This window comes from Hakea prostrata, chromosome 1 (genome assembly GCF_041222555.1).
Source record: "Hakea prostrata isolate BN-2017 chromosome 1, UWA_Hpros_2, whole genome shotgun sequence".
Lineage (NCBI taxonomy): Eukaryota > Viridiplantae > Streptophyta > Magnoliopsida > Proteales > Proteaceae > Hakea > Hakea prostrata.
The window spans coordinates 77059992-77072530 of record NC_142600.1 but is presented as its reverse complement, the minus strand read 5'-3'; the positions used below and the strand labels follow the sequence as shown (position 1 = coordinate 77072530).

General features: G+C 37.9%; 1 protein-coding gene across 1 annotated transcript; it reads left to right on the top strand.

Annotated features, from left to right (window-relative positions):
* The first annotated feature begins 2254 nt into the window (after window positions 1-2254).
* Window positions 2255-9757, top strand: LOC149030209 (putative fructokinase-7). The gene is made up of 7 exons (XM_089142528.1): window positions 2255-2489; window positions 3888-4093; window positions 4657-4869; window positions 5027-5224; window positions 5379-5519; window positions 6347-6463; window positions 8948-9757. The coding sequence occupies exons 1-7, from the start codon at window positions 2471-2473 to the stop codon at window positions 9077-9079; spliced, it is 1026 nt and encodes a 341-aa protein (XP_088998654.1). The 5' UTR covers window positions 2255-2470; the 3' UTR covers window positions 9080-9757.
* Window positions 9758-12539: the final 2782 nt, after the last annotated feature.

Genomic DNA, 12539 nt, shown 5'->3' with positions numbered 1-12539 from the left:
ATGATGCTGTCATTGGACTCCTCGATACAGGAATTTGGCCGGAGCCCTAGCTTTTCCGAATTTGGATTGTCTGTTGCACCTAGGTTTTCCTTAATTATATCAATGTCGGCAGGGGTGTAAATGAATAACCGAAATCCACTTCCGAATTCGCATCCGCATCCGCACCAGTTTAGGGGTATCCAAATCCGTCCAATTATTAATAGGATGCGGATATGGTATACCCATTTCTCATCGATTATTATCCGTCCGATAAAATTATCCGATTAAGTTACTTATTGAGATTTATTATTCTTATTTTTATAAATTTTACCTATGATTTGTGACTATTTTTCTAGGTTTTCTACTAAAATAGCTACTAAAGTTGTTAAATTTTTAAATTTCAAACCTAGCCCTCACAAATAAAAAGGTAAAGATGTAAATAGGTAGTTGAAAACTTGTATTCAATCTATATTCAGGCCCATTTAGAAGAATCTACTTAAGAAAATAACTATCCGATTATCTTCCAAACCAGACAGAATCCGTCCGAAAATCGATAGGATATTATTCGAATCCGTCCAAATATAATAGGATGCGGATATGGATATACCATTATCCGATCCGAATCCCGTCCGTTTACACCCCTAAATATCGGCAATATATCGCCAATAAAAGGAAAAAATCGTATCGTTGGGGGGTTTCGTGTCACCCCCTAACGACACGACGATAAATCGCCGACACACGGTACACTGCATATGAAAGGAATACATACATCTATGATCTACCCTAATCGGGGTTGGGACTTAGGATTCAAACTCAACTTTCATAAAATGTTAAAATCGTTCCATACACTTTTTCTCTTTTTTTGGGTAAAAAAATAAAAAGGGTAATTTTCATTTGGACCCTCTGAGGTTTGGTCAATGTCATTTTAGTTCAAAAAACCTGAAACTTTGCATCTGCCTCCCCTGTACTATAGAAAAAGTTAATTTAAGGACAAATTATCACTTTCATGACAAATTTACCCTTTTTTTTTTTAATTTAAACAAAAAACATAGGAAATAAAAATGAAAAAAAAAATTTAAGTTAATATTCATTTGTGATTCTCGTTCTTCCGAAACACCACAAAGCAACCATCTAAGAACATCAAACACTTGAATGTTTCTTCATTCAACTCATTTAACTTTGAATCCCTAGCTTGCTCTCTTGCTTCATGGGGCTACTTGAACTCAGTAGTGGAAACAAGATTCAGGTTTAAAAGGTAAATTTTCATTAAGTGACGAGAATTCAAGAGAAATAAAAGGGGGAAAAACTAGTTTTGAAAGAAATTATCTCGTTGCGGTTGATGGGCGTAGATATGAGAAACCATGGCTGTTGGTGTTGTGAAGCCTCTTGGGGTTTGGGAGAGCGTTGTTGGCATGTGCCATTACCGTCATGGACAATGTGGGACTCGTGGCTTGGATCGACCACACTTCTCTTCGTCTTCGCGCCCGCGGGTTCTGCCTTAACACCGGTTCTGGCGAGCGTTGAGCAATCCGTCCGCGTGGATGTGTCGTTGGGGCATCTGCTTCCGGGGGGATGGTTCGAAGGGTTAAGCTTCAAGTGGCGGGTCAAGGTTCAGGGCATGATGTTTTGATCTTAACAACTCTTTTGATTTTGAATGGCATGATGTTTCGCTCTTAAACAACTCTTTTGATTTCGAATGCTAACAATCGTACTTCTCTGGTTTAAAGATTTGAATTTGAATTTGAATTTATTTTTTCATTTTTTTCCCCATGTTTTGTTTAAATTAAAAAGATAAGGGCAATTTGTCATGAGTGATAATTTGTCCTTAATTGCTTTTTCATAGTACGGGGGGCGTGCAGTTTCATTTTTTGGACTAAATGCTAACCAACCTCGGGTTTGTGATTCCCAAATAAAAATACAAAAAAGGCATATTCCATCACAAGTCATTAATTACGTCCGCGGTTTCATCGATTCAAAGAATCGAATCAAACATTTGAATAAAAGATAATCTCAGTTGAATCCTGCTGTCGGCGGATCTGACTCACTATTTTGGAACCCACTGATTTGGGTTCCTTGATCCTTCTTCCATCTCCTGAAACCTTGACAAATCATCCTATGGGTGGGGTTCACAGTTTTCTTTTTATCTTTTTTAACCTAAACGTGTATGACGTGTCGGTCTCTAATCCGATATAAGCTGGTCAACCCTCTTAGCTAGTCAACCATCTTTATCGGCCAACAATTTATTATTTTCTGGATGATAAAAAACAAAAAATAGCCATTAACAGATATGGGTGAGCTTTGTCTTACGCTTACCACACTAGAACCTACTTTCTTCTCACTATAATTTTTTTTTCTTCTTCTTTATACATCGAAGCCGCACCTGCGCGATCAAGATTTCACCAGTCGCATTCTTCTTCTTCTTCTTCTTCTTCTTCCACCTGCTACCCTGAGTTCATCTTTTAGTCTTTGTCTACCAAATCTACCTGACGTGATGGCTAACAACAATTCAGGTGTGTTTCCTTTTCCATTTGTATTTCATATCTCCCTTATCCGGTTCAGCTCAGATTCTTTCTTTGAAAAACACCAAATCTTCAATGGAAGGGAACTTTTTATTAATCAGAAATTCTGTTTGGTTCTTTTCTTAATCGGGTGATGTGGTTTCTTGGCTTTTAGTCTTTTGTGAATCAATCCATTTTTTGTGTATATGTTTTGTAGTTGTGTTTACTTCGGGAATAAGATGGGTTTAGGCTTATTCTCTGATGCGGTTAAACTATATAAGATAGAGCTTCAAAGATGGGTTTGTTGGGAATGTGGGTTTCATGTGGTTTTTCGGATCAAGTTATTTATTCATTACAAAGAGAAGATTTTGAAAATGAGTAAATATTGGCTGTGTTCTTCAGAGAATCCGAAGTAGTTAGATCGAAGCTAGAACTGTACAGATTTGATTTGTTTCTCCATTGAACCTATTCCTTGATGTATCCTTCCTTTTCTCATTTGTCTTCTGAAAATTTTTCTATTTCCTTTCCTTGCACGTGTATGATATATGTGCTGAGTAAAAGGAAGAATTTTTTCTTTGAAGGTCCTTTGGAAAACAGAAACCTAATTAAGTTTAATTGTGATCATACTGATTTTGGATTCTGCTGGTTTATAGTTCAAGCAGATATGTCAACCTTCTTTTCTGAAACAAACATGGAACTTGCTTTTGATCAAGATGTCGGTGGTTTTTTGGAGAGGAACGTAGATAGATCTGGAGTTGAAGGATCATATTTACCCTTCAGGGTCTGCTTCCTGCTTCTTTGGCTTTACAAACTGATCAGTGATCATCCTTGCTTTTTCATATTCAGGAACTCGGATTGTATTTCCATTGTTCTTAACTGAATTAGACAACATAAGAATATGAGATAAGTTCTCTGTGGAGGTGTTTCCACTGGCGCCGGGATCCAGAGGAGTGACTTGCCCCCGCTGAGGGAATGTGGAAATCCTGCCCTCAGTGAGAGCTCATTTTTCACTCCCCTTCTCCCCTCTCTGGCAAACAGAGAACCCTGACCCATAAAAGTATAATACATGTTGTTTATATTAGTTTTCCATGAGGCATACACACGGTTGGTTTATATTTTGTTTCTTAAGAGATTTGATTCTTCTGTTTGACCATTATAATTCTAGCTGCTGGAGGTAATATGCTAAAATCTAAGGTAAAGCAAAGCAGAATGCCCTATATACTTGTCTCAGCTGTTGCTTGTTGGTAAATGTGAGTCTATTTCGTCGACTTTCTCCATTCCCCTCAATCAAAGTGATCAAGAAGGACATGAAATCCTTCTAATTCCTATGTTCAATCTCTTCCATCTCTGTAAATGGTTGAGGCAACTAGGTGGTGATCATCACTGATCTTGACAATTGGTCTTTCATAGGTGGACTGGAAGCTGTTCCAGCTAATACAAAAGGAAATGCCCCATTTGTTGTGTCTTTTGGGGAGATGTTGATTGACTTTGTTCCAACTGTTTCTGGAGTTTCCCTTGCTGAAGCCCCTGCATTTAAGAAAGCCCCTGGTGGAGCTCCTGCAAATGTTGCTGTTGGGGTTGCAAGATTGGGTGGATCATCAGCATTTATTGGCAAGGTATTGGACCTTCTTCATCCTCATACATGATAGACTCTATTTTCCTAGGAGGCCTTTTATATGCTATGCTTGAGGTCTATCTACTTATTTTGAGGGTAAGTTTGATCTCGGAAAGTATAATGATATAAGGAAACACCTATGTACTCATTTTCTGGTACGATGATATTTATTTGTCCCTGTGTTTGTGTTGTCATGTGTAGTTGCAGTCTTGCATGTCCTGATACTTATATTTGCATGCTGTTGCATGTCCTGATACTTAGATTTGCATACTGCTGTCACTCTTTTTCTTCTTCTTTTCGTTTTTCTTTTTTTCCCATGTATATACAGCATAGATGATCTAGTGTAATGGTACTCTGTTATTTGAATGTCTTAGAGGCCCTAACTCACAGCTCTATATCTGTGGGATCAACCCTTTTCTTTATGCTCTTTAAGCCAACTGGTATGGTTTTCTGTTAACTTTCTTTCTGTATGTCTTCTTTTAAACCTGTCATGGAGCAGTCTATTACTTAAGTTTTTAAATGGAATATTCTTTTTTCATGAATATTGTAGAATCTGTTCTTCAGGTAGGTGATGATGAATTTGGGCATATGTTGGCTGACATCCTGAAACAAAATAATGTTGACAATTCTGGGATGCGTTTTGATCCTGGAGCGCGGACTGCACTTGCATTTGTTACACTGAGGGCTGATGGCGAACGTGAGTTCATGTTTTTCCGTCATCCAAGTGCAGATATGCTTCTTCGAGAATCAGAACTTGATGTGGACCTTATAAAGAAGGTACAGATTTTGTGAGTTGTGCCTCCATCTCCACCACCCTGTAAAACCAAAAGAAGCAGTTTTTTTCTTTCCAATTACACATGATGTGAAGAATGGCGAATGATGCAACCTGAACTTATATCCTGCGTTTTTTTCCTCCTGTTGATTATAAATGCAGGCAACTATATTCCATTTTGGCTCAATTGGTTTGATTGCAGAACCATGTAGATCTGCACAGTTTGCTGCAATGAACATTGCTAAGAAATCTGGTAGCCTCCTCTCTTTTGACCCAAATTTGAGATTGCCTCTGTGGCCATCAGCAGAAGCTGCTCGGCAGGGAGTGATGAGTGTATGGGACCAAGCAGACATTATCAAGGTTTTGTTTTTGAATATCTAGTATTTAATCCAATACCAGTTCATACAATTGCATACTGATTTCTCTTGGTACCAAAGTGTATTCCATCAGAACAGCTTCATCATGGTGAATTAATCTAAGTTTTCCTACCGCGACTTTTGTTTTGCACTTGCAGGTAAGTGAGGAAGAAATTTCATTCTTGACGAATGGAGATGATCCTTATGATGATAATGTGGTGCTAAAGAAGCTTTTTCGACCTAACCTTAAGCTTTTGCTTTTTACTGAAGGGTCAGAAGGTTGCAGATACTACACCAAGGTAATAATATGATGCATCCTTACTTTGGCTTTTAAGCATGTTGCTGGAAGTCCTACATGGATTGAACAGAATTGTTTTCCACCCTTCCTTACCAATGATGAAACAGCTCCATGTGACACATGCTACATACTGTCCCAAGCATTTTATATGTGCCTTCATTAGGTTAAATATTTAATGGACACAGATCCTACCATCTGGCAAATAAGGATTCTCGTGACTAGGTCTGACCATCTGTGATGGCAATTTAATGTTAATGAAATAATATATTCCCATAAAATGACAAGTTGAGGGTTTATGATTAAAAACTCAGTACGCCATTTGGACCAAGTGGTTAACTAATTTCTCTCCTGTGAATATACTGCACTCTATTCAAATCAACGAAGTCTTATTTAAAGTATCAACATGAATGTGGCCTAATTTGAAGTTACTGTATTACATATTTTAACATGATCTTCACTGTGCTCCTATTTTTGCATTGTCTATTGATTCCAACATCTTGATTCAGAAAGGTTTAATGGTCTTATAACTCGTGTCTTATAAATTTCCCCTTCAAAAAGCTAACAGATTCTCTTCATTAAATCCATTCGAGTATGAATCCATGTCCTTATTATCTTCAATCTCCCCATCCTGCTGGATGACTGGCCACTTGAGGGTAATTTTTATGTCGTTAATTTGAATTCCTTATAGGCATACGATGTCAAGTATATATTTTGCACCTGACTTTTCAACGTTCAGACCTATGTTTCTCAATCTACCTAACACTTTTTTTCCCATTTAATTTGTATAATCTATAGTTCTTGATGAGGTGTTCTTCATAATTTGTGCAGGAATTTAAGGGTAGGGTTCCTGGTATTAAGGTTAAAGCTGTTGATACAACTGGTGCTGGTGATGCATTTGTGAGCGGGTTACTTAGTATCATGGCATCTGACCTAAATCTGTATCAGGTATCTTTCCTTTCTAGATAAATTTGCATTAAATGTTCCTTTTCGGGCATGTTACTGATTTTACATTTAATTCTGTTATACAGATTAATTAACTGAAACTTCTTGTATTTTTGCTTTCCTCTGCCTATGTTATGAGCTTCCTTTTCTGAATGTTGGACATTTTCTGTTATGATTCCTTATTCTGGATTCAGGCATGTGTGAGTGAATCATACTTCTTTCATGAAGTTATTGGTTTATTCCCAGTGATTTGTGTTGGTCCCTTGCCCCATGTTTTTCTTGTCTTCTGTCTTTCAATTGTCTGACCTGAATTACTTTCTATATTTTGCGTTCCATGTATGTCTTCTGCCACTGTCTTGCACGTGACTTCTATCCTTCTTATTTGATGTTTCAGTACAAGTATGATGTGTGCTTCTTCCTCCATTCTGTGCTTTCTTATGAGACTGTAAATTGTGTGCATGTGGCCTGTGGGTACCACTCAAAGTTGTGTGTCGAATTTGGTTTGTTTGCTACATCCTGATGCCACACATCCTGTTTCAAAACCCATGAGAAGAAGCATCATGATTGATGAGACAAAAGTATTGAATACTTGCACAAACTATAATCATGATAATTAATAAAATAAATAAATAAATAAAATAAAAGAAAAAGAATGAGTGAACTAGCTTGAGTGCAATATGATCCATTCCTATGACTGAGTACATGAGGTTGCTCTATGCCCTTGGAAAGAACTACAGGTACTCCATAGAGGGGTGAAACTTCCAGAACAGGATTTCATCGAGAATAAGTGTTCCCTCCAATAGGGACAAACAAGATGTCTGAATGTGCTGACCAGACATGTCGGTGAGAGCACACTTTGCAGAGTGCTTTCATCTTTTCACTTGTCCCCCGGACCCATGACCCAAAACTGTGATCATGCCAAGACCTTATCCCTTTGTCAGTTCTCGTTGGATAGATAAGGAGCTTGCTTATTATTGGTCTTGATCCCTTCCCTGTGAGAGACATTATCCTTTTGTCAGTTCTGGTTAGATAGATAAGGAGCTTGTTTATTATTGGTCTTGATCCTTTCCCTGTGAGAGACTAACGGACCAGATGTCATTGGAACAACGGATTAAAACAGTTCTCCTAATAAGAATCACCGGATGTCATTGGGATAATCGAATAAAACAGCGTGCCTTATAAGAATCATTTTCTGCCACACATGAAAAGGTTGTGCTTAGTGTCTTGGTCACTGGTCATGTGCTTGCTTGCTCAGTGCTTGGTCATTAGTTCAATTCCTGGACATAGGTAAAGCTGCACACTTTTGACCTTCCGCTGACTGCCCTAAATTTGGGTCTTATACATTGTGTTGAAACAAACACCACGAAATAGTGAATTGAAAAAGAAACAAAGACGAAAACACAGAGATTTAATGTGGTTCACACACTGATGTGGTATGCTACGTCCACGGGCGAAGAAAAAGAGTTTTTCCGAGGGAGGTCTCACAACCAATCACCAAGAATGGCGTTACAAGAACTCTCACCCAAAACCCTAATCGAAAATCCCAAATCTCTCAATAAATATGGTAGGCAAACATAAGATACATATATAGAGACTCCAATCGGATAAACAGATCCATTGGGTCAGGTTGTATCGTACTACAGGGGCAAAGCCCCCGCACCCACTCCACAAACTGAGACCAATAGGCCCAAGACTTTTGCTTCCACCATAGATCTCTGCAAACGGGTCATTTGGGTCGCCCATCAAAATATTTCGGTGTGGGTCCATCTTCCAAATTAGGTACAAGAATTTAGGTCAAAATATAACACATTGGCCATTGACAAAGTCTTTATTTCAATGACATTCTTGGATACCATTTACCAATGATTGATTTCTCTACTCTACACATATTCCCAATGTTTTTACCGATTTCTCTGCAAAAGAAACAAGTCAAAACACATCTGAATCACTCTGTAGGGTCTAGGTGATATTTTGGTTGCATCAATATTACTTATTGATGATACCCGTGACCCAGTACTTGATTTCATAGAGTATTACAGGTGTTCCTTCAACACTTAAAACATATTTGAGATCTATATGATGTAAAGGGGAGGCTGTGTTATTCACATTATCCAGGGCTAATGCGATGCATGTCCATGTAAGTCTAGGTTTCCATCTATGGCCAACATGAGCAACAATAATAATGAGGTATAGGAAGATAGTGGAGGAGGATTAGGTAAAGGGTTTGTGAGTCTGTCATTAATGCATAGACTGTGCCAAGGCAGTAGCCATATATGGTCATTCATGAGCTACCGAATGGATTGAACATTGTGTTGGATAGGTGAAGCATCTGTTTCTATCATTGGTAGTCATATGCCTGTTTTTACAGTGGAAAGCAATTGAGTTTGGAAACATAAATATAAATATTTCTTAATCAAACTTCAGTTGAGAATTTCTCAGCTTCAAAAATTTTTGATAGCTTAAAGCAGATTTGTATTTTCTGGGCAGGATGAGAAGCGGTTAAGGGAGGCTATTATGTTTGCCAATGCATGTGGTGCACTTACAGTCACGGAGAGAGGAGCTATTCCTGCATTGCCAACTAGAGATGCAGTCCTTAAAGTCTTACAGAAAAATCAGTAGATGAAAAAAGTGGCACCAGTATTGTTGCCCTGTTGTGTGGTTGTTTAATTTTTTTCAGTGGAATTAATGTGAGTTTGTTTTCCTCTGTTGAGGTAACAAATTACTTTCTTTGGTTCCTTCTGTACAAGCCGATTTCGAAGCCCCAAGTGCAGCATGGGTTATGGCCCAGGAGGAAGAATTTGTTGTGCTGAATTGTATATCAGAGGATGGAGGACCATAAACAAGTCCTGAAAGACAATTAAGTAGAAATGGTAGCATTGAGTTCTAGTCCTTTACCAGCAGATGTTTTGAAGGAAATCAAGAATTCAATTTTCATGAATTCTACATGCTGTCCTGTATCTTCTTGTCAGATTTCCATATGTAGTTTTAGGCATTAGGTGTGAGAAACTTCAGTTAGCACCACTCAGATATCCTGTACTTTCAAGATGATTGCATCCACCTTGGAAATTTATCTGCATGTCTGCTTTTCAAATGCAGTTGATGAAGTGCATCATTGACCATGGCTTGAGTTATCACTATTAGATGGCCCCTATTTGCTGATGTTGCATGGTTTTGTAGTTGAGAGATATCGATATCTGGCCAGTATCATATCAGTGTAATGGTACGAATACGGTGGTTTATAAATAATGACTAAAAGAATAAAAACGTTTTCAGAGCAAAATTGGGGTTAGATTTGTTCAGTACAGCTGATTCATTTCGACATCATATCTTGTTAATGTATCAATTTTGATCCTATATGGTGCTTTAGAACCATGGCATCGACCTCAAGGAAAAGTGTTGTTCACTGGAAGAATTCTGGAGTGGGAAATTGAACAGAGGTCATTACAGAATCCATATGTATGTGCTGAAGCTAGGAAATGGAAGTCCATATTATCATCTTGGTAGTAACTATATTGAAGGTTCCACTGTTCTCCCTTGTATTGTAGGTCACTGCCTTTTCATCATTGTCTTGTTCCAGAGTTACTTGCTGCTGGTGATCTCCATATAAAGATCAGACCCACCTGCTCCTTTGTCACTTCTCACCTGTACTTTATGGTTCCAACTTTCTTTGGCTTATGTAATGTATAGGTTCCTGCTAGAGGCTTCTGCTGGATCTCTACAGCTCAAGAGTAAACTTGTTTGGAAAACAGAACACCTTACTTGGATAGACAGATGGTATGGACTAGAAACCTTGGAGAAGCAAGCCCTGAGGTTCATGTGATTGTGTTCATTGTGGATCAGGTTGAAGTTATCCTACGAGTCCCAAGAGTGTTTTAATGGTGGATCTGGGTTTTAAATCTGGAGCCCATTAATAATTGTTCCAAGTACATGCGCACCTTGGAAGAATGGTTTGTTCTGGCATTCGATAAACACACATTAATGTCTTATGCTGTGGTTCGAGCCTTAAAGATTCAAGTTTCCTTATTGGGTTTCACAGATAGATGCATTTGAATCGTTTATTAATTGTTTTCGACTTGGAATACTGGAACTGTCTTTCACACTAGAAACCAAACCGATTATTACCCTTACCTGCAACTGGGTCGTTGATGTTTTCTTGCTTTCATCTTTTCAAACCGAACCAGTTCATTCATTTATTTAACTCGATTAGAATTCTGATCTTAGAAAATGATAACCTTGAAATTTGGAATGAGGGAACATGAATTGAAGTAAATATGGAGCTCATCACTACCTCAGATGGTGGTCACCGCACCCTATCCACTGCAACCAAGCATTGTCAGTTGCTGTAATGAGTAGTATTGAACTGATAATGATGCTGATGGAGAAACAGTATAAATGCTTTAGTTTTGAAGAAAGTGAGTAGCATCATGTTTCATGGGTGAAAGCTTCAGCCATTCAAGAATTGCAATCCATTTCATCCACCTTTGAGTTAATGCTTGTGCACGGGTTGCAATAAAATAGTGAAGCTAAGATTGAGCGAAAATTGAATTAATGAACTTACAATTATGCATATGCTTCAGAGGTATAAAGTTAAGATGGGGTTTTACCAAAAAAAAAACAAAAGAAGTTATGACGAGGAGAAATACTTAGTGTTTGGTTACATTTTTCTTGTGGAACACCATTTTACATGTTTTTATGCTTGAGAGGTTTTTTTTTTGCTTTGAAATGGGTGTCAGATTAACTTGTTTTTGAAATACTTTTCATTTGGGCCACAAGATGAAAAATCTAGTTTTCAAACAAGGGCACGTGACAGAAAAAAGAGGAAAAGGGGGTTTGTGAGCAGGATGGGGTGGTCTCGGGAGACCCTCATTTTCAAATCATTTTATCAAGTTTTTGTTCCTTCCTTGCAAAACCCATTTTCAGACCACTTTTCTCACTAGTTTGTTCTTTAAAAACAAATTAATGAATTGTTTCACTTTTAGCAAACACAATTATTAAAATGGCCATCGAATTATTCATATTTAGCTCTTCATCAATCTTCAAATGGAACGGTTTAGATAGTCATAGAAACAAGAAAGTAATAAGGAAATGGTCTTTCTATTACTATTGCAAGATTGTTCGGTTGATAAGACCAACACTTCTTAGTGAAGAGGTCTTGCCTGATGATATATTATATAATTCTCCATCCTCAGTATATAAATTCTAGCATATTCTATTAAACCATGCACCATGGGTCTACAGATGCTAGTAACTTCCTTCGAATTTAAAGCAGCTGGTATTGGTTTAAAGCAATATATATCTCCCTTTTCTTTTTTGGTAAACCAAAGCAATATATATCTCGTGAGCAGGAAATTGGTGGGTGACCAGTACTGACCAGTTGAACAGTAGTAATATTGTATACACCTAAATAAGAATGGGTCACCAGTGCCCACAACCATTAAAATAAATTTGGGTTATTCTCTTCCGTGCAATTGCAATTACAAATGAAAAAAGCTATACATTACTGTCTTTTCCCCCATCAAACCTACCCCTCTGACAGAGAAGCAGACTCAAATGCAACCCACTTCATTCCACCAAGAAAACCATCATGCCCCACTGTCTGGCATGAAGAAGAAGAAGAAGAAGAAGAAGAAGAGGAAGAAGAAGAATGATGGACCACAATACTAGAGAATGTGAGTAAGAATTTGAACTCAAATTCAAAAATGGAGTTGCAGTAAATAAGAATTTTAACTCAGATTCGAAGTCTTCACTCACCCCACCACACAAATTAATCCCTCCCCCTTAGCTGAACTTGTGGTCCAAGTGACTCATCTGCCTATGTTTTGTACCTTATGAAAAGAATGTTACTCATGAAAATGAAAGAATTTTGCTCAAGCATGCAAGTTTCTAGAGGTCCACGAAGGTATGATACAACAACAACAATTCCAATTGAGATCACTAGATATGGATTTTTATTTGCGGCAGCAGCTGCTGCCATCTGCCAAGGGTGGAGATTTTGCCAGAGGCAATAGGACGGTGTGGATCAAAACCCGAGGGTTTAATTATAAATATAATTTTTATTTTTATATTCATGAGTTTTAAA